This window comes from Neovison vison, chromosome 13, assembly GCF_020171115.1.
Source record: "Neovison vison isolate M4711 chromosome 13, ASM_NN_V1, whole genome shotgun sequence".
Classification (NCBI taxonomy): domain Eukaryota; kingdom Metazoa; phylum Chordata; class Mammalia; order Carnivora; family Mustelidae; genus Neogale; species Neogale vison.
Genome location: NC_058103.1, coordinates 145,238,683 through 145,264,258, shown reverse-complemented (window position 1 = coordinate 145,264,258; position 25,576 = coordinate 145,238,683). Strand labels below are relative to the sequence as shown.

The window sequence follows — 25,576 nt, the reverse complement described above, 5'->3', positions numbered from 1 at the left end:
GCTTACCTGCTTCTGCCCTTGTGCGATACCAGAGGGGAATTGAGTTCTACCCACCTGGCCGCCCGTTGGTGGGAAAAGGAGATGTAGCCACTGAGGCCTTGAGAAGTGGGGAGGGCGCATCTGGAAGGGCAGGCAGCAATTCCTACCTCTAGCAAAAGCAGGAGTCCTGCTCTCGCGCGCGGCAGTCTCCTTCCCCCTCAAAGATGCAGAGCTGGTCCCTCTCTCTCCCTCCTGCCACTGCAAACACCCACCGTTGGAGCCCCGGGAATGTTATTCTTCCATTTAAAGACATTCCATTTCATGTGTAATTAAATGTGTGGTATTGAATGGATGTTTTCTTCTGAGCGTTTTTGGCAGCCCGGGACCCTCGGGTCTGGCTAGTGCAAAGAAAGCACACACTTCTCCGAGGTCCTCCCTTCTTCTCTGGTTCCCTCTCCGCGCCCCCCCCCCGCCCTTCCTGCCAGGACTCTCCCCCCTCCATCCCGCACACGGGCGCCCTCTGGACTCACCTCGTAATGCGAGAACCCCGAGGCTGAGGAGACCCTCTCTTGTTCTGCGAGGCATCGGGGTCTTGCATTTGTGCCTTCTGGGACCGTCCTCATCTCCAGAAGCCGACTCTGCTGCTCCTGTCAGGCTCGGGGAGTAACGACCCATGGTGGCAGGGATGAGGGAAAGGATTCTCTCCATGACCTTATAGATGTGACTGGTTTCCGCCATGTTCTCTGCCGGTTCAGAAGGCAGCGGCCTCCCCGGGGTAGGCATGGCAGAGCCTGGAAAGGGGGAGGCTGTCGTGAGTGAGGGGGTGGAGGGTGGCCTGCGCTTGCTGGACCCTAGAGTCTGATGGGCCACCTGTCACCGCTGGGCGACCTTGAGCAAACTGCTTCATCACCTTCAACTGGGGCAGCACGTTGTGTTTAAGACCACTGTGGGACGAACGAGATGAGGTATGGTGAGCACTTAGCACGGTTCCTGGCTCTGATGGGACTTGTCTGTGTTATTAGCAAAGGCATCAGGGGATGATGAGAAGCTCAGAGACACCAGCCTGGAGAGGGACAGAGGTGACAGAGGAAGGACCTGAGACGTCTCCACAATGAGGCTGGGACCGGGTTAGGCACTGTGTGTGACATCGGGCCAGTGGCCAGGAGAGCCCATCAGGCCCCAACTGAGAGAGCACCTGTCTGGCCCTGAGGGGTGCTGGGGGGGCCTGCTTCTGAGTCCCTCAGGAGAGCAGCCTTCAGGGAGGGATGGTCTCCGAGCCGCCTGAGTGCGTGGCCTCCTAGGACAACCGTCACCCAAGGCACCGAGGGGGCCGATGGCCTTCTGTGAGGACAGCCTGGGTCTGACTGAGGCCGTGTGCCAGCCTTGGGGCCGTGACTTTGCTGCCTGACACAGAGCGGGGTCGGGACCACCATTCTTCCTAACCGCCGACCCTGGGGCGTCTGGTTGTTTCTTTTCCTCCTGATCAATAGTAGTCTTTAGTAGGTGGCTGTCTCTGCCTTCGATGTCTTCATTCCGCTGTCTGACCCACCTCCTCCCGCAAACTATTTTGGACTCTGTAGGGGGAGGAGGTCAGACATGGTGGTGGCAGGTATGGACCGGCTGCTGGGAGCCCCCCCAGGGCAGCCTCAGCCATTTTATTACAGGAGAACAAACCCTCTTCGGGTTTCTTTCCAAGTCACTCTTTGGTTCTCAGCAGGCTGAGCTCTCGGGTCAAATGAAAATCCTGTAGAAGGGAAGGAGCACACTTCTATTAAATGCCGTCATGTTTCGGACAGTTCTCATGACCTCTGTTATCCAGAAAGCATGCCTCTGTCCTCCTAAAACTTGGCTGCGTAGACACTCACACACCCATTCTACGGATAAGGAGCCACGGCCCAGCGGTGGATACGGCCGTGAGCGGCAGGATCCAGGCTCCCATACAGACCTGTCTCTCTTCCCCAGTCGTCCGTTGCTCAGCTCCCCCGTTTTTCATGGGTTTTATGCTTCCTCTTCGGCCTGATCAGCAGCACCGAGTGGTTTCTGCTGGGCACAGCCCTGTTCTCCCAGAACACAGAGGTTAGGCTGACAGTGGTCACTGACGTCACCAGCCACGTCTGTCTGTCCTGCAGACCGGTGCAGGTCACAGAAGGTGCTGGGCAAGGCAGCTCGGGTGAACAAAGGGAGGGCAAGGGGATGACCACAGCCTGCCCACTGAGCTCTGCGGCCTCTGAGGTCTTCTGGACGGAGGTGGCTGTGACCTCCTTGAATTAGTGGTTCCGCCCGAGGTCAAGCTCACTCCAGGCCTGGAAGACCTCGCAGAAGTGAATCCCATACATATGGTATAATTATCTTGGTCGTCGGTACAGAGGAAAATTCATGGAGCGGTAACTGAAACAGAACTCCTCGTTGTGTTTTGTCTGAGGAACCAGTTGTCCTGCGGGAAAGAGAAACTCTACGGATGATTTCCTCTGGCAGAGCCCAGAAGGGGGCTGTGTTGAAGGAAGAAGCTAGGGGAAGAGTCAGGATAGAAAGTCCCAGGAGCTCTGTGACGTCTCCCAGAGACTGCTCCCCCTGGTCACTGGCCCCCTGCTTTCTGCAGCTGCCTCTCCTCCCCGGAGATTAGGAGGTGTTCCCACGGCCTGGGCTTGCGCATCCCTTTCCCTCCTCCTCCCCTGCCAGGGTCCCGGCGTCTGAGCCCTGTGACCCAGACTCTGCCGGGCCAGCCAGCCAGGCAGTAAAAGGAGATTGATGCCCTCTCCTCCTAGGAGAATCCATCACTTCTTGGCATGCAGGTCAGATGGCTTCACCAGAGGCAGCTCTGAGCAGCGCTGTGTGAGCTAAAAATAAGCACAAAAAGAGGCCCAAGTAGACAAGAGGATGTCAGAAATGGGAATGGCTCACTCCAGCCGTCTCCCGGGGCCCGAGCAGCACCCTTTCCTCCCGCCCTGGTCCCTTCCTACCGCTCCTCCTCTGGGGCCTCTGGAAAGGAAGCTCCTTCCTTCTCCTTTGGGCTACAGAGTCCCAGGAGGATTGGGGTAAGCGAAGTCAGACAAGGCTGGAAGAAGGGGACGATGAAGGGTTGACTTGCTATGGACCAAATGATCTTAGTGGCCACACATTAGGGGAGGACAGAAGAAAGGCCATCCTGAGTACCGGAAGGAACTTGAGTGCGGGAGCCATGTAGAGAAGCCTTCCTTGGCCATGCTCTGTGAGCGTTGGAGAGTTAGCCCTGCCTCCCTTTTCTCATCTGTGAAAGGGGCACAATCACCCTCGGCTCTCATGGTTATCATCAGAAGTGAATGTTGACCATGGGGTAGGACCGGCCACCGATGAACTTCCCTTTGGCCTGCTTCTCCCTGCTTAGGTTCAGGGATAAGCTGCTGCTCAGACGATGTTTTGGGGTCTAGAGTCTTGTTGGTACACGGGGCTGTCCGTATAGAAGTGACTCGCCTACGCGTTTGGCGCACACCCAGCCTCTCTCCCCATTTGCCATGCGGAGCTCCTCATCCCCACGACTGGCGGGGTGTTCGCTCCTGGGGGAGGATTTATGCTCGAATGGAATCTATATTTATTTTCCATCCCTCCTGCTGCCCTTTCTAGATCTCGCTCCCCCTTTTGGAGACTAGGCTCAGGTATCGCTCTCAAAATACTTCTCCCCGAAGACAACTAGAGTGAGCCAGGCCTGTTTTATTCTGAGCCCCTGGGTGTCCCCGAGTCTCTGAAAAAGATCCCTCTGCAAATCTGGGGGAGGCTTCTGCTCCGTACTTACGGAGAGCAGCAGCGTTTCCAGGAACGTGGTCGCCTGTGCCCCCACTAATGCATTCAAGGCCCACAGCCCTTACCCCTCTTCTATGGCTGGGGTTCTGCTGCCGCCAAGCTCTCGAGTCCTGGGGTACGGAGGGAGGGTTGAGAAATGGCTCCCTGTTTGCTGCGTCCACTTGACTTGTCTGAACCTTTCCGGGCTTGTGAGGGAGGCAGGGGAGCTGGTGGGCTCTAAGACGCGGGCCAGCCCAGGCAGCTGAACAGAGCCCACTCTCCACGGAATTGCTCCATCCCTAGGTCCTCATTCTGTACTCATGGCAGCTGAGAGTGAGAAGATCCGGTGGGGCTGATGAGGTCGCTCAGCCCAGAGTTGGACTAAGGGATTCAGGAATTTATATCCTGTTGCTTTGCCTTTGTGGGGGATGTGTCTAGGACACAAGAAGGCGAGAGAGGCATGACCTTCATTCATCGCATGGCTGAGCTGTTGAGTCCCTGAGAGGGACCTTGACTCAGCCTTGGCCGTGCAGCCAGGTGGGAAAGGGGGCCCCTGGTCAGTCGAGGATTGCAGGCCTTCAGGTGGCGAGAAATGAATAAAACATCTGCGGGTGTGGGACTGTCCGTTAAGAGCTGGCTAATCCCTCCCCTGCAAATCCATCCTGTTCCAGTGGGTCTCGAAGTGGGTGCCCAGATCAGCACGGTCAGTATCACATGGGAACCTGCTAGAAAGGCAAGTTCTCAGGCTCCAGCCTGGACCTAGTGAATGGGAATCTCTGGGAGAAAGGGCCCAGCAGTGTGTTTGAACGAGCCTCGTAGAAGATTCTGTCGCAGCTCGAGTTTGAGAGCAACACTGCCCTCTTTAGTGCCCAGGGAGGCGGGTGTTGGGGTGGGTCTAGGACCGAAGGGGGCTTGTCCCCTTGTGGTTTGGCTACTCTGGCGTGTCCCGATGCTCTGGATTCCGGTCCCAACTCAGCCACCAGGGGTGGACTTCTGACTTGGCCCTTGCTTGCTTCCCTTTCTTGTAAAATAATATCCATAAGGGTGCAAAGACCAAAACACGCTGCCGTGTTAGAGGATCGAGGAATGACAAACCTTCACGTAACCAGCGCACGTAGCAGGTAAGTAGAACTTGGGTGTCCTCCCACAGTCATTTTACAGACAAGGGAACCGAGTCCTGAGATGTTTTGTGAGGAGCCCGTACGGTGCGGAGGGCCCAGGTCTGGTCCGGGTGCTCACTCTTTCCCAGTCCCGGCGCGTTCAGAGGTGTGGACGTGGCCTCTCACGGCTGCCTTCTTGGCCCGTCTGCGCTCCGCGGCCGCACCGGGACGCTCACCTTGTAGGACCCCGTGCGTCATCGCTGGTCACCTGGGAATGATTAGGCAGCAAAGAGCAGACGGCCTCCCCTGAGTGGCCCTGACCTCCCATTTTCTCTCAGCAGGAGACTCTCTGGCCTTTCCCTTTAAGGCCAACAAATCCCATTCCTCAGAGGCTAAGAAATAGTGACACGGGGTGTAAAGAAGAGAACCGGTTTTTGATTCGCTTGTTGTGCAGACTGGGGCAGAGCCCCTCTGTGTGCTCACACGGCCCGCGCCTCCGGGAGCCTGCAGGTCGGTCTTGCTGGGGAGGAGAGAAAAATGGTCTGCAAACGCCTCTTCCCACAGATCCTTCCCAGCAGGTCATGTGGAACATGGTGGGGAGACCATGAACTTTGACAGAAAAAACAAACAAACAAAAAGATTTGGAGTCTATTCTGGAAGGAATTCCCAAGCCAACCCAAACACCAATCTGCACCCATCTGTTCTGTCCTGTCTCCTCACTCATGGGGATGGTCGGCTTGCCACTCCCTTGTCTTCAGTTCTCAGTTTTTGACAAGGTCCTTTGAGGCAGTCTACCCCCCCCCCACCCGTGCTGTCACGGCTCTTCCTAACGTCCCTGCAGGTGGGCGGTGCTCACCTGCCTGTTGGGCAGTCACGGGAAGGTCAGCGCTCAGTCTCCATCCAGGAGTGCTCCTTGCTTCACCAGCCCATGGCGCGCACTAGCCCTCTGGAGGCTTCTTTCCGGGGGTCCCATCCTTGCTTTCTCCCAGCAGACGGACTTGAACAGGCTTGCCAAGTCAGCTGAGGCAGTGGCAACCCTTCTCTGCCTAGAACGTGTTTCGAGGGTGCTCTCTGGTCTTGGCTTTCATGATCTCATTGGTTTTTCAGAAGACGGGGATTTGTCAAGCAGAGGCTTCCCCCAGATAATTTTAGCTCCCCCGTTGCAGCCTCCACCACAAAGCAGACACCTTGCTAGGACTAGTACAGCTGCTGCTGTGTAACAAGAGCCTGTGTGTGTGTGTGTGTGTGTGTGTGTGTGTGTCGTTCGATTGTCCCAGGCACTGGGCCGAAGCCTTCAATCAGGCTTTCTCATTTAATTGTCATAACAATTCAGCAAGGAAGGCATGGCTGGATGTTAATCCCATTTTACAGATGAGGACATTGAGGCTCTGGGATGCAATCACTTTCCCAAGCTCAAAAAAACCAACAAGGAGGTGGCGGGGCCCAGGATTCAAACCACACTATTAGAGGTGCCGTCCGTGGGCCCAGGACACTCGGGCGTCCCCACAGAGCTTGTTAGACCTGCAGGTTCTCAGACCTCCCGAGTCAGAACCCGCACGATGCCCAGGGCTTTCCTGCGCCAGTGGCTACTGAGACTGCCCTATATGTGCACGCTGTCTAGCAACCATAGCGGATTGTTCCAGAATCCTGTGCATGAGCCCTGTGGACTCTGTTTTCCAGCCGCGGCTGCTGTAATGTGGACCGGTTAGGGGTGGGTTGGGGCAGGGCTGAGACTGATTTGGTTCTGGGTCGGACTCGCCCCCCCACGCCCACGCGAGGCCGGTTGTCAGGAGTGAGTTGGGTCCGTGGCCGGGTCTGCCTCTCTGTGCCGCGGACTCGGAAACGGCAACCCCGCTGCGGTGAGGACAGGTGCCTGGAACTGACGGGCTGCTCTCTCGTCTTCTGTCCCCTCCTACAGATGTGCAGCACATTAAGAGAAGGGACATCGTGCTGAAGCGGGAACTGGGCGAGGGAGCCTTTGGGAAGGTCTTCCTTGCCGAGTGCTACAACCTCAGCCCGACCAAGGACAAGATGCTCGTGGCTGTGAAGGTAAATCCCGGAGGTCTGCGGGCTGCCAGGAAGGAGGGGGGTGGCTGGGGGCCGGGGAGCCAGCAGCAGAGGCTCGCTCCGTTTCGGGTGTGAAAGGGTTCTGGGCATTATCAGACGCAATCGGGCCCTTGCTCCGAGGTCGGTGAGGTGTCCTCTGGCTTTGGAAGGCTGGAGCTGTGTCCCTGAGCAGCCTGAAAATAAACTGGCCCAGCGCGCCTCCATAGACACGGGATGGTCCAGTGAGTGAGGATGTCTTTAAACGGCTTGGACCAGGGAAGTGGAAAGATTTCTAATTTTGTCCCCCAAAGAGTCTGCACTTCCCTCAAACTTTTAATTTATAGGGTGACACAAATCCACTGGGCATTCCAGCATCCCTCGGGGGACTGGTAAATGAAATGGACATTTTTGTGCATTGAGCAGGAAATAGCAGGATGGCCCCAAACCTTGGGAAATGTTCCTCGCTGAGCAGTCGGGCATTAAGGGACAGTACCCAGATTGGATGACACAGAAAAATGTGTTTCTGTTTTCATCCTTTTAAGAGGGTTTTCTTCTCTTCTTGAGTCTGGGAACCTAGAGGAGGTGTGTGCCCTGGGGCTGTGCACCATTTGCTGCCCAGGAGATCTACCCAGCCTCTGGAGAAGACACTCATCTCCCCTGGAGAAGGGCCGAGAAATGGTGTTTTCTGCTTCTCTCGTCCTCTTCAGATTTGACTCCTTTGTGCAACTCCCTTCCTCTCGAGTTCGCTCTCATATTGGTGCAGGTAGTTGTGGACTTTCAGAGTACACATCCAAGTGTAACCCAGAGTTAGGTTTTCCCAAAATTGTGGTTTTAAATCGATTGGCAAGATTTTTTTGCAATGGGGGAGACAGAGCAGACCTCACAGCCTCTGTTCTAAAGATGCTTGCCGTTGGCTTGGGGGACAAGAGAATACTTATGGAGGGAGGAGAGCAGGACAAGAGCATAATTTGGACATGTGGGTCCTGTAAACCTGGCATTCAGATCACATGATTCTGGGGCACCTGGGTGGCTCAGTGGGTTAAGTCACTGCCTTCGGCTCAGGTCATGATCTCAGGGTCCTGGGATCGAGCCCTGCATCGGGCTCTCTGCTCAGCAGGGAGCCTGCTTCCCCCTCTCTCTCCACCTGCCTCTCTGCCTACTTGTGATCTCTTTTTCCATCAGATAAATAAATAAAACTAAAAAAAAAAAAGTCACATGATTCATATTTTAAAATCGGTGATGCCCTTTTGACATAATCATCTGACAGAGAATACTCTTGTTCCCAAGATCTCAGACAGTCTTCTCCGATAGCCAGGTAGCTGTTGGGAGAATGAGAGAGGGGTCCAGTTCACTCATCAACAGAAAAATGCATATTAAACCGTAATGAGATACCAGTGAATGCCGAGCAGAATGGCTGAACCGTGGGGACCATAGCAAGTGCTGACAAAAATAGGTGTGCGGGGCGCCTGGGTGGCTCAGTGGGTTGAGCCGCTGCCTTCGGCTCAGGTCATGATCTCAGGGTCGTGGGATGGAGCCCTGCATCGGGCTCTCTGCTCAGCAGGGAGCCTGCTTCCCCCCGCCCCCGTCTGCCTCTCCGTCTACTTGTGATTTCTCTCTGTCAAATAAATAAATGAAATCTTTAAAAAAAAAAAAATAGGTGTGCAGCTGCATGTCCCTCCTGCGCCGGTGGGAAGGTGAAGTGGTATACGCATTCTGAAAACCAGTTTGGTTTTCTAGAACATCAAACTGTGTGATCTAGCACTTCTGCTTCTAGACCTATTTCCACTAGGTATTTGTCTTTCTTTCTATCATTCATCCATCCATCCATCCACCTACCCACCCACACACCTTTATTTCCTTCTATTTTCCTCCCTCCTTCCCTCCCTCCGATCCTTTCTTCCTTCCTTCCTATTGCCTAGCTAGCTAGCTATCTAAAGATATGTCTAATAATGTTCAGAAAGCATTATTTACAACAGCCGAAAACTAGAAACAGCCCCAAAGGTCCATTGGTAGCCACATGGATAAATAAAGGGGGTATGCTCATACAATAAGAAATGATTCAACTGAGAAAATGAGTGATCTATAGCTATATGTAATAAACAATCTCAAAAACAGCAAGTTGAATGAAAAAGGACCGATCTAGAAATAAATAAATAAATAAATATATATCATCACCATCATATATATGATGTTATATGTAATATATTATAATATATAACATAATATAGTTATATTGACTATATTATATTATAATTATTAATATACTAATATATAATTAAAATAATATAAGGTTATATACATGATCCCACTTATTTCAGGTTTAAAAAACAGATAAAACTGAACTCTAGTGGTTAGGGATTTATACTTAGGTAGTAAAAACGGTTTTCCAAAAGCAAGCCCGTGACCTCTGTAAGTCAATGTAGTGGTTACCTTTGCAGGGAGAGAGGGAATATTGGAAGAGGGGGCATGGAGGTTGGCAGTGTTTTATTGTCTCCTTACACTGAGGATATACTAATGTTACTTTGTGATAGTTCAGAGGGCTGTAAAAGATTTTCCTTTCAACGATTGATCATGTTCTTAAAAATATGCTTAATTTACTCATCCCACAAGTATTTATTGAGCCCTTACAATGTGCCTGGCACCGAGTGAGCCACTGGGGGTGGCGGAGGCAAGGGGACACCCAGGCTCATGTAGCTTCCATCTCAGGATCCTGGAACATGAGAGCCCAGAAGGGATAGGTGAGGAGGAGGAGGGTGATGTTCAGGATGATAACAACAGCATCTAATGGGGAGCACCGATTGTGGCCCCACGGTCAGTAATGTGCGTGGGTTAGTATTTTGCCCTCTCAAGCCACCCTAAGTGTCAGGCACCATCACTATCCCCATTTTACAGAAGCGGACACTGAGGCACAGAAAGAAAGGTCAGGGAATTTGCCCAAGGTCCTGCAGCGAATCGGTGGTGGGAGCACCTAAGATCCAGGCAGCCCCTGGAGGGAGGAGCCCCTCGTCACTGCCTTTCCCGGTTCCCTCTGTCTCACCAGGCTGTGTTCTGGGTGAATCTTAGCATCGCTTTGAGTCATGAATTCTTCTTGTGGTTTTATCTAGTGTAGGGTTTGTCCTGTCTGTGGAGGCTTTTGTTTTAACTTCCATGAACCGTATAATCTACTTCCAAGCTATCTGAGTGGTTCATAGTTTTTTGGTTATCTTAATTTTATTTCTCCCTGTTTTGGCTGCATACCATCTTGTTGGTTTTTTGGTTTTTGTTTTGTTTTGTTTTTAGTAATTATTTCTTTACTGTCTTTGAACAATTTTACTTATTTTAACATCTCTATCAGCCTGTTCCTATAGAATTAACTTTATTCATGTTGTGGTTGTTGATAATTTTAAACATTTGGATCTAACCTTCTCTTTCTTCCAGTATGTCTGGACTGCAACTCTGGAGTTCCTTTTCATTTGGAGAGTTGTTTTGTTTTTGTTTTGGGTGTTCATGATTTCTAGTTTCAGTTAGTTTACCTTGGAACAGACACTGAAAATATTTGTGAGACAATCTGAGTGCAGAATCTCAGATTTTTAGTATTTTCCCAATTTCTTAAAAAACAGGTTTTCCTCTTAACACTTTTTAAAATTTTTTTTTTTAATTTATTTGACAAAGAGAGATCACAAATAGGCAGAGAGGCAGGCAGAGAGAGAGAGGAGGAAGCAGGCTCCCCCCTGAGCAGGGAGCCCGATGCGGGACTCGATCCCAGGACCCTGAGATCATGACCTGAGCCGAAAGCAGCGGCTTAACCCACTGAGCCACCCAGGCGCCCCTAACCACTGACCTTTAGCAGGTCATTCCAGAGTCTTTACTGCATTGGGCTCCCTGCTTGGTGGGAAGCCTGCTTCTCCCTCTCCCACTCCCCCTGCTTGTGTTCCCTCTCTCGCTGTGTCTCTCTCTGTCAAATAAATAAAATCTTTTTAAAAAATTAAAAAATAAAGGCTTCACCTTAAGTTCCATAAAAATAGGCAACTTGGGGTGCCTGGGTGCCTCAGTCATTAAGAGTCTTCCTTTGGCTTAGGTCATGATCTCAGGTTTCTGGAATCAAGTCCCGTGGGGGGCTGCCTTCTCAGTAGGGAGTCTGCTTCTCCCTCTCCCTCTGTTGCTCCCTCTGCTTGTGTTCTCTTGCCTCCTCTGTCACATTAAAAAAAAAAAATCTTTAAAAAAATATGGTATTTTTTTTTTGAGGGAGAAAACGCAAGTGAGTACAGATTATGGGGGAGGGGCAGAGGGAGAGGGACAGAGAGAACCTTAAGCAAACTCCTCACTGAGCACGGAGTCCAAGTTAGGGCTTGACTTCATGACCTCAAGATCATGACCTGAGCTGAAATCAAGAATCAGACTCTTAACTGAGTGAGCTTCCAAGACTGTCCCCAAAATTACTCAGATCTTTAAAAAGAAAGAAAGAAAGAAAGAAAACCAGCCAACTCTTTGTACTCATATTTCATTGGTTTCTGTGATGTTTCATTACATTAAGCAATGACATTAACAGATGGATCATAAATGATTTTGGGAAACAATCACAGCTGACCCTTGGCAAGCTCCCCTCTGGGACAAAGATATCTGTCTGGTTATCCAACTAGCAGTGAATATTCAAGGCATAATGGGTTTCAGTCAGGGTGTTCCTGAGAGGTAACAGACAGTACCAATTAATTTGGCCAGTTATGTGGATATAACTTAGTGGAGAGGTTTTTTTCTGGCCAAAAGAATGCATGTGCAAAGGGCCTGAGGCAGGTAAAAGTTTGGTGGGTATCAAGGACAGAAAGGCCAATGAGACCAAAGTGTAATGAGTGAGGGAGAGGAAGGGCATGGAAGAAGGAAGGTAGAGAGAGATGGGGAGACCTGACATTTAGAACCCATGACTGTGTTAAGGGGTTTGGACTTTATCCTAAAAACAGTGAGAAACCAAGGGCCAGTTGCATGCCAGGAAGCCAGATGCGAGAAGGGCACCTGTGCTTGTGATGACTTATCCAGCTTCCTCTCTCATAAGATCATTTGGGAATGTCAACAAAGAGAAGGGACAGTGGGTTTTGAGAGAAAAGGAGAGAGATGATTTTTATACTTATAAAGTGTAGATTGATGTGTGTGTGTGTGTGTGTGTGTGTTTGAATATATAAAAGTTTGAACATTTAGGAACGTGTGTCTCTCTGCACGTATTAAATGAGTTTCAGTACACTAATGAAATCTGAAACCAAACACTTTGAAACTGTTTTTTTTTTTTTTTCCCTTTGAGAGAGAGAGAGAGAGGGGAAGCAGGGGTGGGGCAGAGAGGGAGGGAGAGAGAGAACCTTATGCAGGCTCTTGCTCAGGGTGAAGCCCATTGAGGGGCTTGATCTCACGACCCTGAGATCATGACCTGAGCTGAAATCAGGAGTCGGTGCTGAGCCACCCAGGCGCCCCAAGAAATTCAAATGCTCTTGCCATCTGGACTGCTTCCCTTCTATCTAACCAAACGGACCCATGGAAAACCAGGGCTGGGGTGGGCATGAGATATGATCCACATGGAGGGGAAGATCAGAAAGCACAATTGTCCTCAAACTTGGGGGGAAAAGAAAGGAGATGAGGCACGGGCTAAATTCCAGACCTCTTTGATCTCTGGATACTGCTCAGAGGACCGATGGGAGCCTCCTTGGTTTCAGAGACCCTCTGGCGAGACCTGGCTCCCTGCAACGACAGTTGGCAGCCGTGGTGAGACCCGGTTCTGCCCCCTGGTGTGCTCCTGCTGCCCCCGACTGGCGATCCACTTTGAAGTTTCCCAGCCCCGAAGAAGGGGTTGAGTGTGGACACCACGGAGAAGGGCAGGAGAGCCACTGGGCTGAGTTTCCTCCTCATTAGTCTCCTCCTGTCACCTCTGTCCCGGTTGCATCAGTCCCTGGGCATTGGGGCCCCCTGCAGCCCTGGCCCCCTGATGCCGCACTGACCCTTTGCCAATTACATGGAAACCTCAAGTTGGACCCGGGAGCTGGAAAACCCAGGGCGAAGGCAGAGAGGGAGCTGGCAGTGGACAAGGGCTGTGGAGAGACTGGGGGACAGCTGTCGCTTTGTGCCCCATCTCCCAAATGAGGAACCCCTACCTGCCTGGCAGTGTGGAGTGCCAGGCTTGGGGACACTGGTTGGCACTGCCCGGGAGCTGAGAACAAAAATCCCATGACTGCCATCAGCGTCCAGACAGTGCGAGAGAGAAGATTTACAGAGATGGAGTGAGGCCATTTGGCTCGCCCCAAATTTGATCTACTTTTCCCTCCCATAAATCCAGCATTGCCATAAATCTTAGTAGTGTTCCGTCCCACCCATGCTGGGTTCCTCTTCCCCGCCCCCGCCTTATTCTTCATGGAAATAAGTAAATCACAGGCGGTCATCCTCTACCCACGGCCCAGGCCACACGGCTCAGGAGTTGGGTCACAGGGAGGACCCCTTTCACCATGACTCTGCCTTCTTCCCCGCATAGCAAGAAGCCTTGGCAAATATCATTGCTCTGGCTGGACGTGGACCCACAGTGGCGCGCTCCTTTCTTAGCAGCTTCCCTGAGAAGGCAGCCAGAGCCGATGTGCGGAACCCACGAGATCAGAGCCGCAAAGTCAGCCGCGGGCTGGACTGCCCACCGCCCTTCCGGTCTTCACCAGCCCTACCTGCCCAGCATCCTCGTCGGGCCCGGCCTCTCTGCCAGCAGCAGTGTGTCCTGCCTGGTGGCCCTGTCCTCTGCCCTTTCACACCGCCCTTTCACATCTGTGCCCCCTACGGGGACAAGCCTAGTGGCCGATTCATCTGGTAAATTAATTCAAGCTGATATGCTGGCCGGGAACGTGTCCCCGGGCTCCAGATCCAAGCTGTGGCTCCTTGCATGGTCTTTGGCAAGTCAGTCCCCCATTCTGGACCTCGGCTTCCTCACCTGTGAGGTGGGAAAGCTGCATTAGATAAACCCCAACATTTCTGTCAACGGTAGAATCATTTCATCAAACACATTTTCGGTGAAAGCTCCAGAGTTTGAGAAGAATGACCAGTGGTGCTGGTCGAAATCGGAGTGGATTTGATTTCTGGCTAAGAGACCATGGCCCTAGAGGCACTGGCACGGACCCTGGGGGTCCCGGAGATGGCTGAGGTCCGGTTTAATGATACGCTTCTGTCATTTGAGACGTGCGAATGCGTGCTGCCTCCCAGACGGGGCTGGGCCTCAGTTTCTCCAGCTCCAGAAGTGAGCAGGTGGAAGGAAGCTGGTGATATTTAAGGCCCTTTTCGTGCTCAAAGGGCATCATCTGTAATGTGTGCTGGTGACTGATGGAAGTCTGATGGGCTTTACCAGAAAGGATTTTTGCCTATGCACAACTCTGCCGGCAAGGCAGCCCTGTGGATTCCGGTTAATGGACGTGGCCAAGGCGACCGAAAGACCCTGGCTGGCCGTGGCCTTTCAGAAGTAACATGATCTACGGGGAACGTCGGTCTGCCTCAATCACCAAAAAGACCAGATGTTTGGCAGAGAGGATGCAAACCAATCTCATGCCTGTCTAGATGTTCACGAATCTGAAAATACCGTGCAAACTTCACACTCCCTCCCTCATGGCCTGGTGTTGTGTCTGGGGAGGGGACGAAACTCTGTTGGTGGGAGCAAGTGGCTGTTTGGCCCCGTTTGCCTTCTGAGCTTGCAGGGAAGGGAGGGAAGCCTGAAATGTGTGCGCACCCCTGTCCAGACTCCTTCTGCAGGAAGAGAGCCTCCCACCCCCGCCTTTACTGCTCATCCTCCTTGTTGCCGGCCCAGCTGCATCCCTGTGGCTCAGAAGGGCTCTGAACCTTCTACTTCGGTCTCACTGTCGCCTTCTGGTGCTCGAGCGCCCGCACTCACACCTGACACCCATCCTGACTCGTGCTCTTCCATTTGTCTTCCCGGACCCCAGTCTGAGGTCTTCCATTCACCCTGGGCTCTCCCACCCCACAGGGGTTATGCTGTGGCATTTTAGTGACCGCGAGATGCCCACCTGCCCATCCTGCCCTGGGATTTCGCAGGACTTGACCCCGTCCTGGTTCTGGGGGGATCCTGAAGCTGCTGCTGGTTCACTGCCATTCCCACAGTTGCAGTCACCGCTCCCCACCCCACCCCCCCAATCCCAGCGCCTCCTTCAGTTTCCCACTAAGAAGCCACAGACACCTTCTAGAAGCCAGCATGTTGATGTTTCTCTGCAAACATACACTCCTTCACAATCTAAAATCAGGGAATAGAAAAGGCAAGGAGGTTGTATTATGTCTGGTTTCTGGTAGGCTCTGGGCATAGGCTCATTTACAAAGTTAAACCAATGGGATGGTGGTTTTTCTACGGTTAGTTTTAGCTGCGGGACCATTTCTTCAAGAAGAGCTTAGGGGAAGGGGCCTTGGTCAGGCCTTCCACATGCACAGCCTCCTGCTCCCTCCACCATGTACGCAAACTCTCCAGGAGCAAAGGGCTCTGAGGTGACCATGTACGGAGATCACTGACCAGTGGATGGGAGGTGCGGTCAGGGAGTCGGCTTCTGTTTCTGCAAGGATGAATGACTGAGGAAGGAAGGAATCGGGCCTGGCTGTTGTGACGTCACCTCATGGCCTTTAAGCCCTGATCGCAATCTGACTGGTTGGGAACCAACAGCCTTTATCATGGGCAAGTTTATTCCCAGGAGGGGAGCAGACAGGCCCTTGCCCTCTGGTTGCTAAAACCCATGTCCTGCATTGTTTCCAGGCTCTGAAGGATCCCACCCTGGCTGCCCGGAAGGATTTCCAGAGGGAGGCTGAGCTGCTCACCAACCTGCAGCACGAACACATTGTCAAGTTCTACGGGGTGTGTGGTGATGGGGACCCACTCATCATGGTCTTTGAGTACATGAAGCATGGAGACCTGAACAAGTTCCTTAGGTAAACAAGACTGCTGCCTCCACCCCTAACCCCACAGCCAGTCCCTACTGAACCCCTGCAGTTCTCCTGGAGCCAGAAGTCAAACAGGCCCTCTGAACACTAAGTCTAGGGATTAAAAATGAGAAGCAATCTTTCCATCTTTCCTATCAGTTCCCGAGCAGTGAGCTTCTGCTGGCCTATATCACTGATTTCTAGGGGGAAATATTAAGGATGCTATGACAAGGGAGCATTTTCTTCCTGACCACAAGGTGGATAGACCATAAGAGCAGGGTCTGGAAGAGTCTAAGGAGGGAGCCCAAAGGGCCTGGCACCCTGTAACTCAACTCCAAGATTCTAGAGCCCCCTTTCCTCTTGACAGTCTGAACGGTTGTCTCTCTTGGCGCCTTACGTTTCTAAGTGTTGCAAAATGGAGCTAAGGTCTGCTGGAAACCTTCGTGCTGGAGACTTTTCTTAGGATGAATAAGGAAGTACAAGTTTGCAAATTCATCAGAAGACAGAAATGGTTGAGAAAGAAGAGCAGATTTTCTTCGGATAAATTTATAACCATGCTGTCCACTGCTGTAGCTACCTATGGATATTTGAATTTAAATTTACATGACTTAAATCAAATTTAAAAATTCAGTTCCTTGGTCACACTAGCCGCATTTCAAGTACTCAGTAGTCCCCTGGGGCTAGTGGCTACATTACTGGGCAGCGTGGCGTAGAATATCTCCATCAATAAAAAGTTCAATTGGATAGCACTGTTCTAGAAAGATTAGATATGTTGTAAGGGGGTTTCCTCAAACCTGGCTCAAGGTCAGCCTGGGTTTCAAAATGCTCTTGATGGAGCTAGTAAGAGGCTGGAACCTCAGCCAGAACATTCTGGATGGAGTGGCAGGGCAGTGGGGGAAGACAGCCTTCCCCAGTGAAGAAAGCTTCTTACCACTAGAGCAGAGTTCACACTTTCTGCCTCCCACATCTGCCACTTCCAAGTAGTGCCCAGATGTGGAGGGGGTGGCTGTGTGTGAGGTGTGTGGAGTTCAGGTCCTAGAAAGCAGATGGATTAATCAGGACCTTGACACTTAGGATTCATTTGATATCCATGTATCTCATCACTGATAATGACATCTTCAGAGCTCCCGTGGAGGCAATGGAACATGCTATCCCATTGGCCAAAACTTGGGGAGCATCTCCTTCAAGTGAGACATTGACTCTCATGCCGTGGTTTTGAGGGGGCCTAGAAAGGGCTAGTGGCAGATAATGAACTCTTCTTATGAGCTGGGTTTACAAAAATGGCCCCTGAGGAATGGAAAATATCCGTAGGACGTTTTGAACCCCCTGAACTTGGGTTTTCACAATGAAATTTATTCCTTTCTTGGAGAATTCAGTCCTTGTCATCAGACAGACTTGGGTTCACGTCCTGAATTTGTCACATCTCAGTGATGTAACCTGGAGCAAGTTATTAAACCGTAATTCTCTTCTCTAGAAAACAAGACTAATAATAACCACTCCACAGGTTTCCTACCATGAGTACTAAGTGATTATATTTGTCTAATACCTAAATGACTTTTCCATGTAGCTGGGTATTCAGTTGATGATAGCTACTATTAAATTATTACAATTAGTATTTTATCAGGACTGTAAACCAGGACAGTTACTAATACAGGCAATGCCCTTTCTAAGTATTCAAGATCTTTGTGCTGTGCTTGCTTCCCCCTGGGATGGTCCAAGGGATGTGTTCCATTTCCCAGGAATCCCACACCATAGATCAGCAGTGCCTTTAGCCCCAAGTGTCACAGACAGGCCTGCGGAGAGCTCTGGGTGCCACTGTTATGCTCAATGTAAGGGAAGAGGGAGGAGAAGAGTAGAGAAGCTCATTGGTGGCTCTTAGGGGCAGGTGGTAGCGTCCTCTCCTGGTGACCTGAACCCCCGGGCTTTCCTGCTGATGCTCCTTCCTTGCGGGTGGACGTGGTAGCTCTCCTTTGGAGGATGAAGTAGGCAGAACCCAGAGGAGACAATAAAATGAATGTGTTCATATTTAACGATCCTTTCAGTGGAAATTGGAGAAGCAGTAAAACAGGCCGAGGCCTCGCTGTACACCAGGGCTCCTTGGTCCACAACTTCATAAATAAAGGCTCTGGGTGTGGTTACGGCTCATTGGGCTTTCTGGAGAAAAAAGAGTGAATACTAAAAGTGACCGATATGACAAGACAAGGCGTTAGGATAACAAATCTGGGGCCTTGATTTGGGATGGAGGGGAAACTGGGGCTTCACAAGGCCTTGGCTTCCCAGATCCGAAAGTTCTCTCCATTGGGCCCTGTTACTAACAAAAGTTATCCAGTCCTAAGCAGTGTGGTGGGCAGGGTAGGAATGTGAACTCAAGGCTCCTGCTACCTACAGTGCGAACTGCTCCCCCCCCCCAGCATTAGTACTGGGAGTTTGTCAGAAATGCAAATGATCGAGTTCACGCAGCCAATCAGAATCAGGGGGCAGGGCCGAGGAATCGGTTCATCCCAGTTGCTGATGCTCCTTAGATTTTAAAGCTTTCTAGAGCCACAGGTCTGGTTTCATTTGGCCTCCGGATTACCCATTGGGCCATTGCAGCACTCCTGTGACTTTGGCCAGGTGATCTGAACATTTTAGGCCTCTGTTTCTTTAACTCAAAATTGGAGTGGGAGCATTAAGTGAATTAATAGATTGGAGAGCTTTAGAGCAGGGCTTGGAAGAGTAGGGACTCCAGAAGAGTTAATTGTTTTATTAACGATTCTATAGTGGATATCTAGAGCTGGGGAAACTCCTTCAGAGCCTTAAAATATTTAAAAGAGTGGGTTTGTTTCCTGGTGCATTAGACTATATCTGCATCATTTTAGTTGGGAATCTGGTTATAGTGTTGTGCCCATAGGCACCCTCACATAATGTAATATTAGATAGATAGAAATAGGCAATAAGTAGGCTAAGAGAGATTTTATGCATTTCTGTGAGCTATTCCAGGGAATAGGGAATCAAGAAGGCTGTTTCCCTTGATCTCCTGAATTCCCCCTGTCCCTTGTCTTCTCTCCCACCCCCACAGGGCCCATGGGCCAGATGCTATGATCCTTGTGGATGGGCAGCCACGCCAGGCGAAAGGTGAGCTGGGGCTCTCCCAAATGCTCCACATCGCCAGTCAGATCGCCTCAGGCATGGTGTACCTGGCCTCCCAGCACTTCGTACACCGGGACCTGGCCACCAGGAACTGCCTGGTTGGAGCCAATCTGCTGGTGAAGATCGGGGACTTCGGCATGTCCAGAGATGTCTACAGCACTGATTACTACAGGGTAAGATGACTTTTCCAGCTGCAGGACTCAGCAGCAGAGCTAACACCTTGCTCACATGTCTTTGTCATTGTCCATTAACCCTGTCACTCCAGAGAACACACATATGCACCCATGCCCAGACATACACGTGATGGTTATCCTTTGGCCACTCCTACATCTTGACCTACCTGTTTATTATCCTCTCGATAGCTCATGCCTCCTTTCCTCTTAGACATTCAGCTTGCCAGTATTCTTAGATTGCAAGGGCATATGCATTTTGTTCTTACATCAATACTCATTCTTCATGCAAACAAACTCATACGTACATGCACATGCGTATGCCCAAACACACACAAAGTCAAGCTCAACTTGGTGCTATGTTTTCACACCTTCCAACTCAGTCCCTGATCCAGCCCTGTCCACAACACACTTTGTTCTCTGAAATCATCTGGTGACCATGTAGGCTTATCTTGTCTTCAAAAGTAGAGCTTGATGAGAAGCCAGAACTCACAGTAAATTAACAAAAATTATTAATGTCCCGCTGAGCAGAATCACCTGAATGATTTAGGAAAGGTAAAATAAGAAAGCCTGTTATTGTTGCCAACTTTGGAGAGAGTTGGAGTTTGGCCTTAGAAAAAGCTTTCTGATTGTGATAGGAGGCATCACATTCAATTTTACTTCTATACAGTGGCCCACTTTACATTAAGACATATTTTACTTTGCTCCCAGGATTATTTGTTCCCTTAGTCTTTGGCAGACCCCTTCCAGTGGATTATTGAGTGGTTTTGACAGTGTTATTATTGCCAGGGAAAAGATAAGTGGGCATGAGTGTTGTTTGCTGGAAAAGAGGAAAATATGGGAGCAGCTAAAAATACAGAGATGGCATTACCTTTGCAAACTGATTGGAAGGAACATGCCTCAAGAAATATGTAATATTTACCTCGGGGACGTTGAATAGGTGAGGAGTTTGGGTAGGTGGTATAGGAAGAGGGTGGGGCAGAGTTCTGGAGGTCAAGAAGCATGGAAGGCATTGGTTTTGTCTTCTTTGTAGGGAATGAATGATCATATTGTGAGTCAAAGAGCCCAGATACCATCGTCCTGTTGGCCTAAGCATGGTGGACTATGAGGCTGGGAGTTTGGGGTTAGCATGTGCAGATCTCTTCTGTCTGGATGCTTCTGATGGCATTGCCTAAACAACATTGCCCAGACATTAGAACTGGTCGCTCAAGACAGTTCATTTTAGCCATAGCCTGAAGAAAAATGAAATATTTGAGAAATGCTCATTGTGACTAGAAAATGATTTGTGCATGGTACAACCAAAGGATGGCAGATGATGTACTATCGTGAGGCAATATGATGCCAAGTAGACTGAACAGCAGGGGAGGTAGTATGTCCGAGCAAGCTCAGCAGTTGTTCAAGCCACCCACCCTGTCCAACATCCCAGATACGGAAAAGGGAGCACGATGCAGTCGTCACCACAGATGGATGGCCAGAGCAGACCTGCCAGGAAACATCAATGCAGAGTCTAGACGAATTTTGTCACTCATTTCCAAGAGAGGCATTGGTGTGGTTACTAGGGGCCCGCAGGCTGTAGATTTTTTAAGTCTAGCTGGAGTTGGCACCCTTTAATTGCCTTTGTGCCCTCCATAATGGGGTTTGCTGGCCTTTCACGCTGAGCTCAGATTTATGTTGGTGTTAATAAAAACAAGGAAGGGATTATCATTTTTCTGCATGTGGCAGATATGTGATTATGCCAATCTGTTCTCCACTGGCTTTACCACGGTCTCGGGAAGCGGTGTCTGGCCACAATGTGTGCACACTCAGCTCTCAAACTTACTTCAAGGAGTGTCCTTCACGTTTCTTGATTCTGACTCAAAAGAGTCAAAAAATCACATCTACCAGTTATCCAGTGATACTGCTTTGCCCTGGCTTTAACAGCTGGGAACGGATGCTCTTTACTCCCCGGACAGCAACAAGGGGGTGAATCTATCTTGTTTCTGTGGGCTCCAGGGCTCCAGGGCTGGATTGGAGGATTGGAACTCGAGGAAGGGAGGGCAATGTGGAAATGGTCCACTGTTCAGGCATCTGCAATTCCTTTTTCATGAGTTCTATGCCGGGTGTAAGAGGAGGCCGACTGGCTTGAAAATGTGTGTCTTTGGTCCCAAGGAATATGAAATTAAAAAGAGCTATTGTAGTAAAAGCAGTGGGAAACTGCCTATCCTACTGATGGTGGGTAGATATTGTACTTTCCATGTTCCAAGGGTAACGTGTGTCATATCCTCATGTTCAGTTGCTCGTGATGTCCTAATGTATGCACAGCTCCCCCTCCCTCCCCCTCTGCAAAACAAAGGGCAGAAGGAGGTTTGCCAGAGGTCACATCAGTAACGAACTCCAAAGTCTTGTTATCCACATTGGAAGACATCAGAGTGACAAAGCCGTTCTGCATCAGGACCTAATCTTACCTCACACCACCATCAGCGGCCTGGGGACCCCCAATGCACTTCCCCTAACCTCTCTTTAGTTTTCCCATTTAAAAAAGGAGGACAAACATAGTCTCTTGGCAGAGTTATCTTGATGTTAAACAAGTTACTTTGTGTAAAGAGCCTGGAATACATCGCTTTGCTCGGTAAACTGTGGTTTCCTTCATACCCAAGGCAGGAGAACCACAGGGATGATATGATTTCCAGATGTCATTCTTGGGTCAGGGAGAAGGACCTCCTGATCACTGGAAGATAAACTGGGATCATGCGGCTACCCCCCAAGGAATAGGGTCTTTAAGTTGACCACCTTCTGAGACTTTCCCTCCCAAGGTTTGAACTTAAATAGAGAGACTGGGTCGTCAGCACTTGTTTGTGCTTCTGGTCAGTGTTTATATGGTCCTCATGATCTTACAGTGACGTTCATGTTCAGGTGATTTATGAAACATTTTTTTGTTTGGTACACCAGCTGAGGCTCTGGGGGAAGGCAGTGATTTATTGTCTAACAGGAGCACTGAAGGATTCTCTCGGCAAGCTGACATCTGGGACAGATTTGCTACTGTAGGTTACTGAAATCCGTTGAGCCTAGGAGTTTGTGGGGAGTTCCTGGTGCCTGATTCAGTTAAATGCAGATAATCCGGGGCCGTGTGTTTGTGTGTGTGTGTGTGTGTGTGTGTACACGTGCACTCATGAGTGTTCATCTGCCCAGTGCAGAGTCCAAGGTGTGTATACAAAAGCAGGAAGAGAGAAGGAGCTAAGTTCCTCCTTATATGCTTTCTTTTTTATTTTTAATTTCTTAAAGAGGTGCCATCTGGCTCATATATGAATGATATGCAAATGATTTACAAAGGTGAACTGTCTAATTTTCTGTGACATATGTAGAAAGCGAAAACAAACATTTCTGCACTGGAGTGCCAAGTCCTTTGTCCTCTTTTCTTAAGACTATGCCCAGGGGCTCCTGGGTGGCTCAGTTGTAAGCAACTACCTTCGGCTCAGGTCATGATCTCAGGGTACTGGGATCAAGCCTCGAATCAGGCTCCCTGAAGGGCAGGAAGCCTACTTTTCCCTCTCCCACTCCCCCTGCTTGTGTTCCCTCTCTCACTGTCTCTCTTTCTGTCAAATAAATAAATAAAATCTTAAAACAAAACAAAACAAAAACAAAAAACTATGCCGAGTGGCCAATACCTTTTCCTCCCGTGGGTTACCCCCTCAACACTTCTGAGATTGCCTTTAAACTGGCAGGGACAATTGTGGATTTTTGGTACCATCATATCTTTCTGAGACCATCGCACAACACTAAGAAAGTAGAGGTCAAATCTGGAATCAAAGAAAGTTCTGAATGTTCTGCAGAGGCGGAGGTTAGGGTTTATTGGGCGGGAAGGCCATATGCCGAGCTATGGGAAGAACAGAATCGGAGGGCCCAGTGCCCTGATCCTTCTCACCCAGAGGACCAGGAGCATGCCTTCCTGCTCATCCTGTATGCTCCGTGCCTAGCACAGTGCCTAGCATTGTAGACGCCTGATAAAAATATGAATGAATGGGCAAAGTCAGAAGGGGAGTTCAGATTTAGGCAAGATGTAGATTAGGCCAGACCAAGAGGAGCCTGGACAGGCAGAGGCCAACCTAAGTGAAGCAAGTCTTTGCAGCTGTTGTGGGGAATCCATTATCTAAGCAAGTAGAATCGGTATCTGGGAACAATGTCTAGAGGAGGCAGGTGAGTGGTGGTCGGAGTCAAGGATGACTCGAAGCCAGAGCCAAGTCTTGGTAGGGGATAGAGCCATACCGTACCATTTCAGTATGCCGAAATCCAGGCAGACACACGTCTGGGGGACATAAGGCAGGTCAGGCAGCTGATTACAAGTTCTGAGTTCTAAGCTGGAGATGCCAGATCAGGGTATCTAGAAACCCCTGGGGAGGATGACAACAGTAACCCCTTAGGATGTGGGAACTATTTACAATAAACTGATTTGACTGGTAGAATATTTGATTTTATGGATGTCATGTTGACTCCATGGCAGTGATGACAATTGTCATCTCTTTGACCCATGCTATCTGGGTTTGCTTCTCAGCTTCTATCATCCCTGGCTATGTGACCTTGGGCAAGTTATTTATCCTTTCAGTGCCCCCAACTGTAAAATGGGACTACTAGTCACGATCATATGCCTTTACTATGAGGATTAAGAGTTAATAAATAACCCCTTAAGATGATTAATGTTAAATGAATATTAATTACTCTTAGCTGTAATTGGAGCAAAAATACAAATGTCTTCCCAATTCCAAAATGGGCATTTGAATAAGGTTTACCTAAGTGCATTAGGTAAGGTAGGCCAACTGCTATAACAAGTAGATGCAAAAATATATATAATGGTTCCAACACAAATAGAAGCCTATTTCTAGGTCATAGAACAGTATGAGCAGGTGAACTTGTTAGAGAAATAACCCCTCCTCCATGTAGTCATTCTGGCTGATGTAGCTCTACCCTCTTCTTTGTGTGATGTCCTTGGTCAACCTAGGCCTCTGTCCCCATTCCACCACTGGGAGAGGAAATGGGCATGAAGGAATGCATGTGGTTAATGGGCCCGACCTGAAAATGGGTCCTGTCACTTCTCATGGCAAGAATCCAAACACATGCATGGTCTCAGCATTTGTAAAGGAGCCTGAGAAGTGGAGTGTAGCTGTGGCCTCAGGTAGAAGAGAAGAACAGGGGTTGTAGTGAGCAGCTGGTATCTTCTGTCCCATTATGGGTGAGGGAAAACTCCTTTCTCTTCCAACATTTCATGGCATAGCATCCCATGTCTGATGATTTATCAGGAAAGTCAGGACAAGATATCCTTACTTTCTACTGTTATTTCCATCCTGAAGATGGAGGTGATAATCCTGAGATGTCCCTTTTATCCTCTCCTTGCAAAGTCCAGGTGTCACATGACATGTGTAAGCAATGGGGGAGCTTGGCCCTGCCTGCCATCTTGGTGCCTTTGTACATCTCCCTGGAAAGCAAAAAAAAGGCACACCAACAAGAAAACAAATTCAGTTGACTGGGTGGGGAAAGAGGGAATGTTCTAAAATCAAAGGGTGTCCAAGTTAATAGAAAAGAAAATACATTCTCAAAGTTTTGTTGAATAATTAATTAGTTTTTGGTCTCAAGTGGAGAGGCCCTTAGATGGAAACCAAGTCGCTGGCAGTGTGTTGAGGAGAACCAGAGCTATAAAATAACTCTAACTTACTTTTACCTTAAAAAGCTAGCGATGGTGATTTAAGTTAACTGATTTTCAGGACTACATGAAGCCACCAATACCCCTCACTCTTTGTTGGGGTTTTGGGAGGCTCTAGCAGTAACCAGCTCCCTTCCTCCCTGCTCAGATTCTGAGTCCTACGCCCTTGGAGACAGAGAACCCAGACAGTTGGAGATTATAATGTGTACTTGTATAGTGCTAGAACAGTTGCTGTTGGTGGCCTTGCTGAGCAACAACTATGAGCTCCCTCATATTGAATTCCCAGACTAGGCTTTCTGCCCACTCATGGCAGCCTGGGAATATTGTACACTTTGCCCTACTAGGGCAGAACTCTTTTGGCTCCTTTCTGTTCTCTGTAGATAGGCAGATGCCCATCAGAAGGGGAAAGAGTGTGGCTTGCATGCTGGCCCCCACCAATCAGAAGAGTTGTCCTTCCCAAGGGGTGGGATTCAGGCTAGAGAGCTATTAGATTGTTACTTGAGTAGGTGTTCCTCCAGCTGGAAATCTGAAGCAGCGTTAAAAGGAAGGGTCTCTCACAACTTTGTTCATTCCCCCCACCTGGGCAAGTAGCTATCAGTCTTAAATTCCTTCCTCCAATGTTAAGAGTAGGGAGACCTGATCCCCTGCTTAACTGCCTGGGAGCGGATTGGTAGCTGGGCCTACTGGTCCTTGAGGGATGCTGACCCAGTCTGGAGAGGGCTTAACCAGACTTGTCTCTCAGGTTTCAGCCATTAGGTTTTCCTTTGTAGACCCAGGCACCATGGCAGGAAAAGTAATTCTCACTATCAGAAGATGAGGGTCTC

At 49.8% G+C, this 25,576-nt stretch overlaps 1 protein-coding gene across 1 annotated transcript in view; it reads left to right on the top strand.

Moving 5' to 3' along the window:
* Positions 1–25,576, top strand: part of LOC122894687 (NT-3 growth factor receptor-like) — a 71,622-nt gene that overhangs the window by 3,903 nt on the left and 42,143 nt on the right. Inside the window, exons 4-6 of the mRNA XM_044232425.1 lie at positions 6,754–6,884; positions 15,619–15,791; positions 18,841–19,084. Of these exons, the coding sequence (XP_044088360.1) occupies positions 6,754–6,884; positions 15,619–15,791; positions 18,841–19,084 (548 nt within the window). The remainder of the gene's footprint in view (positions 1–6,753; positions 6,885–15,618; positions 15,792–18,840; positions 19,085–25,576) is intronic.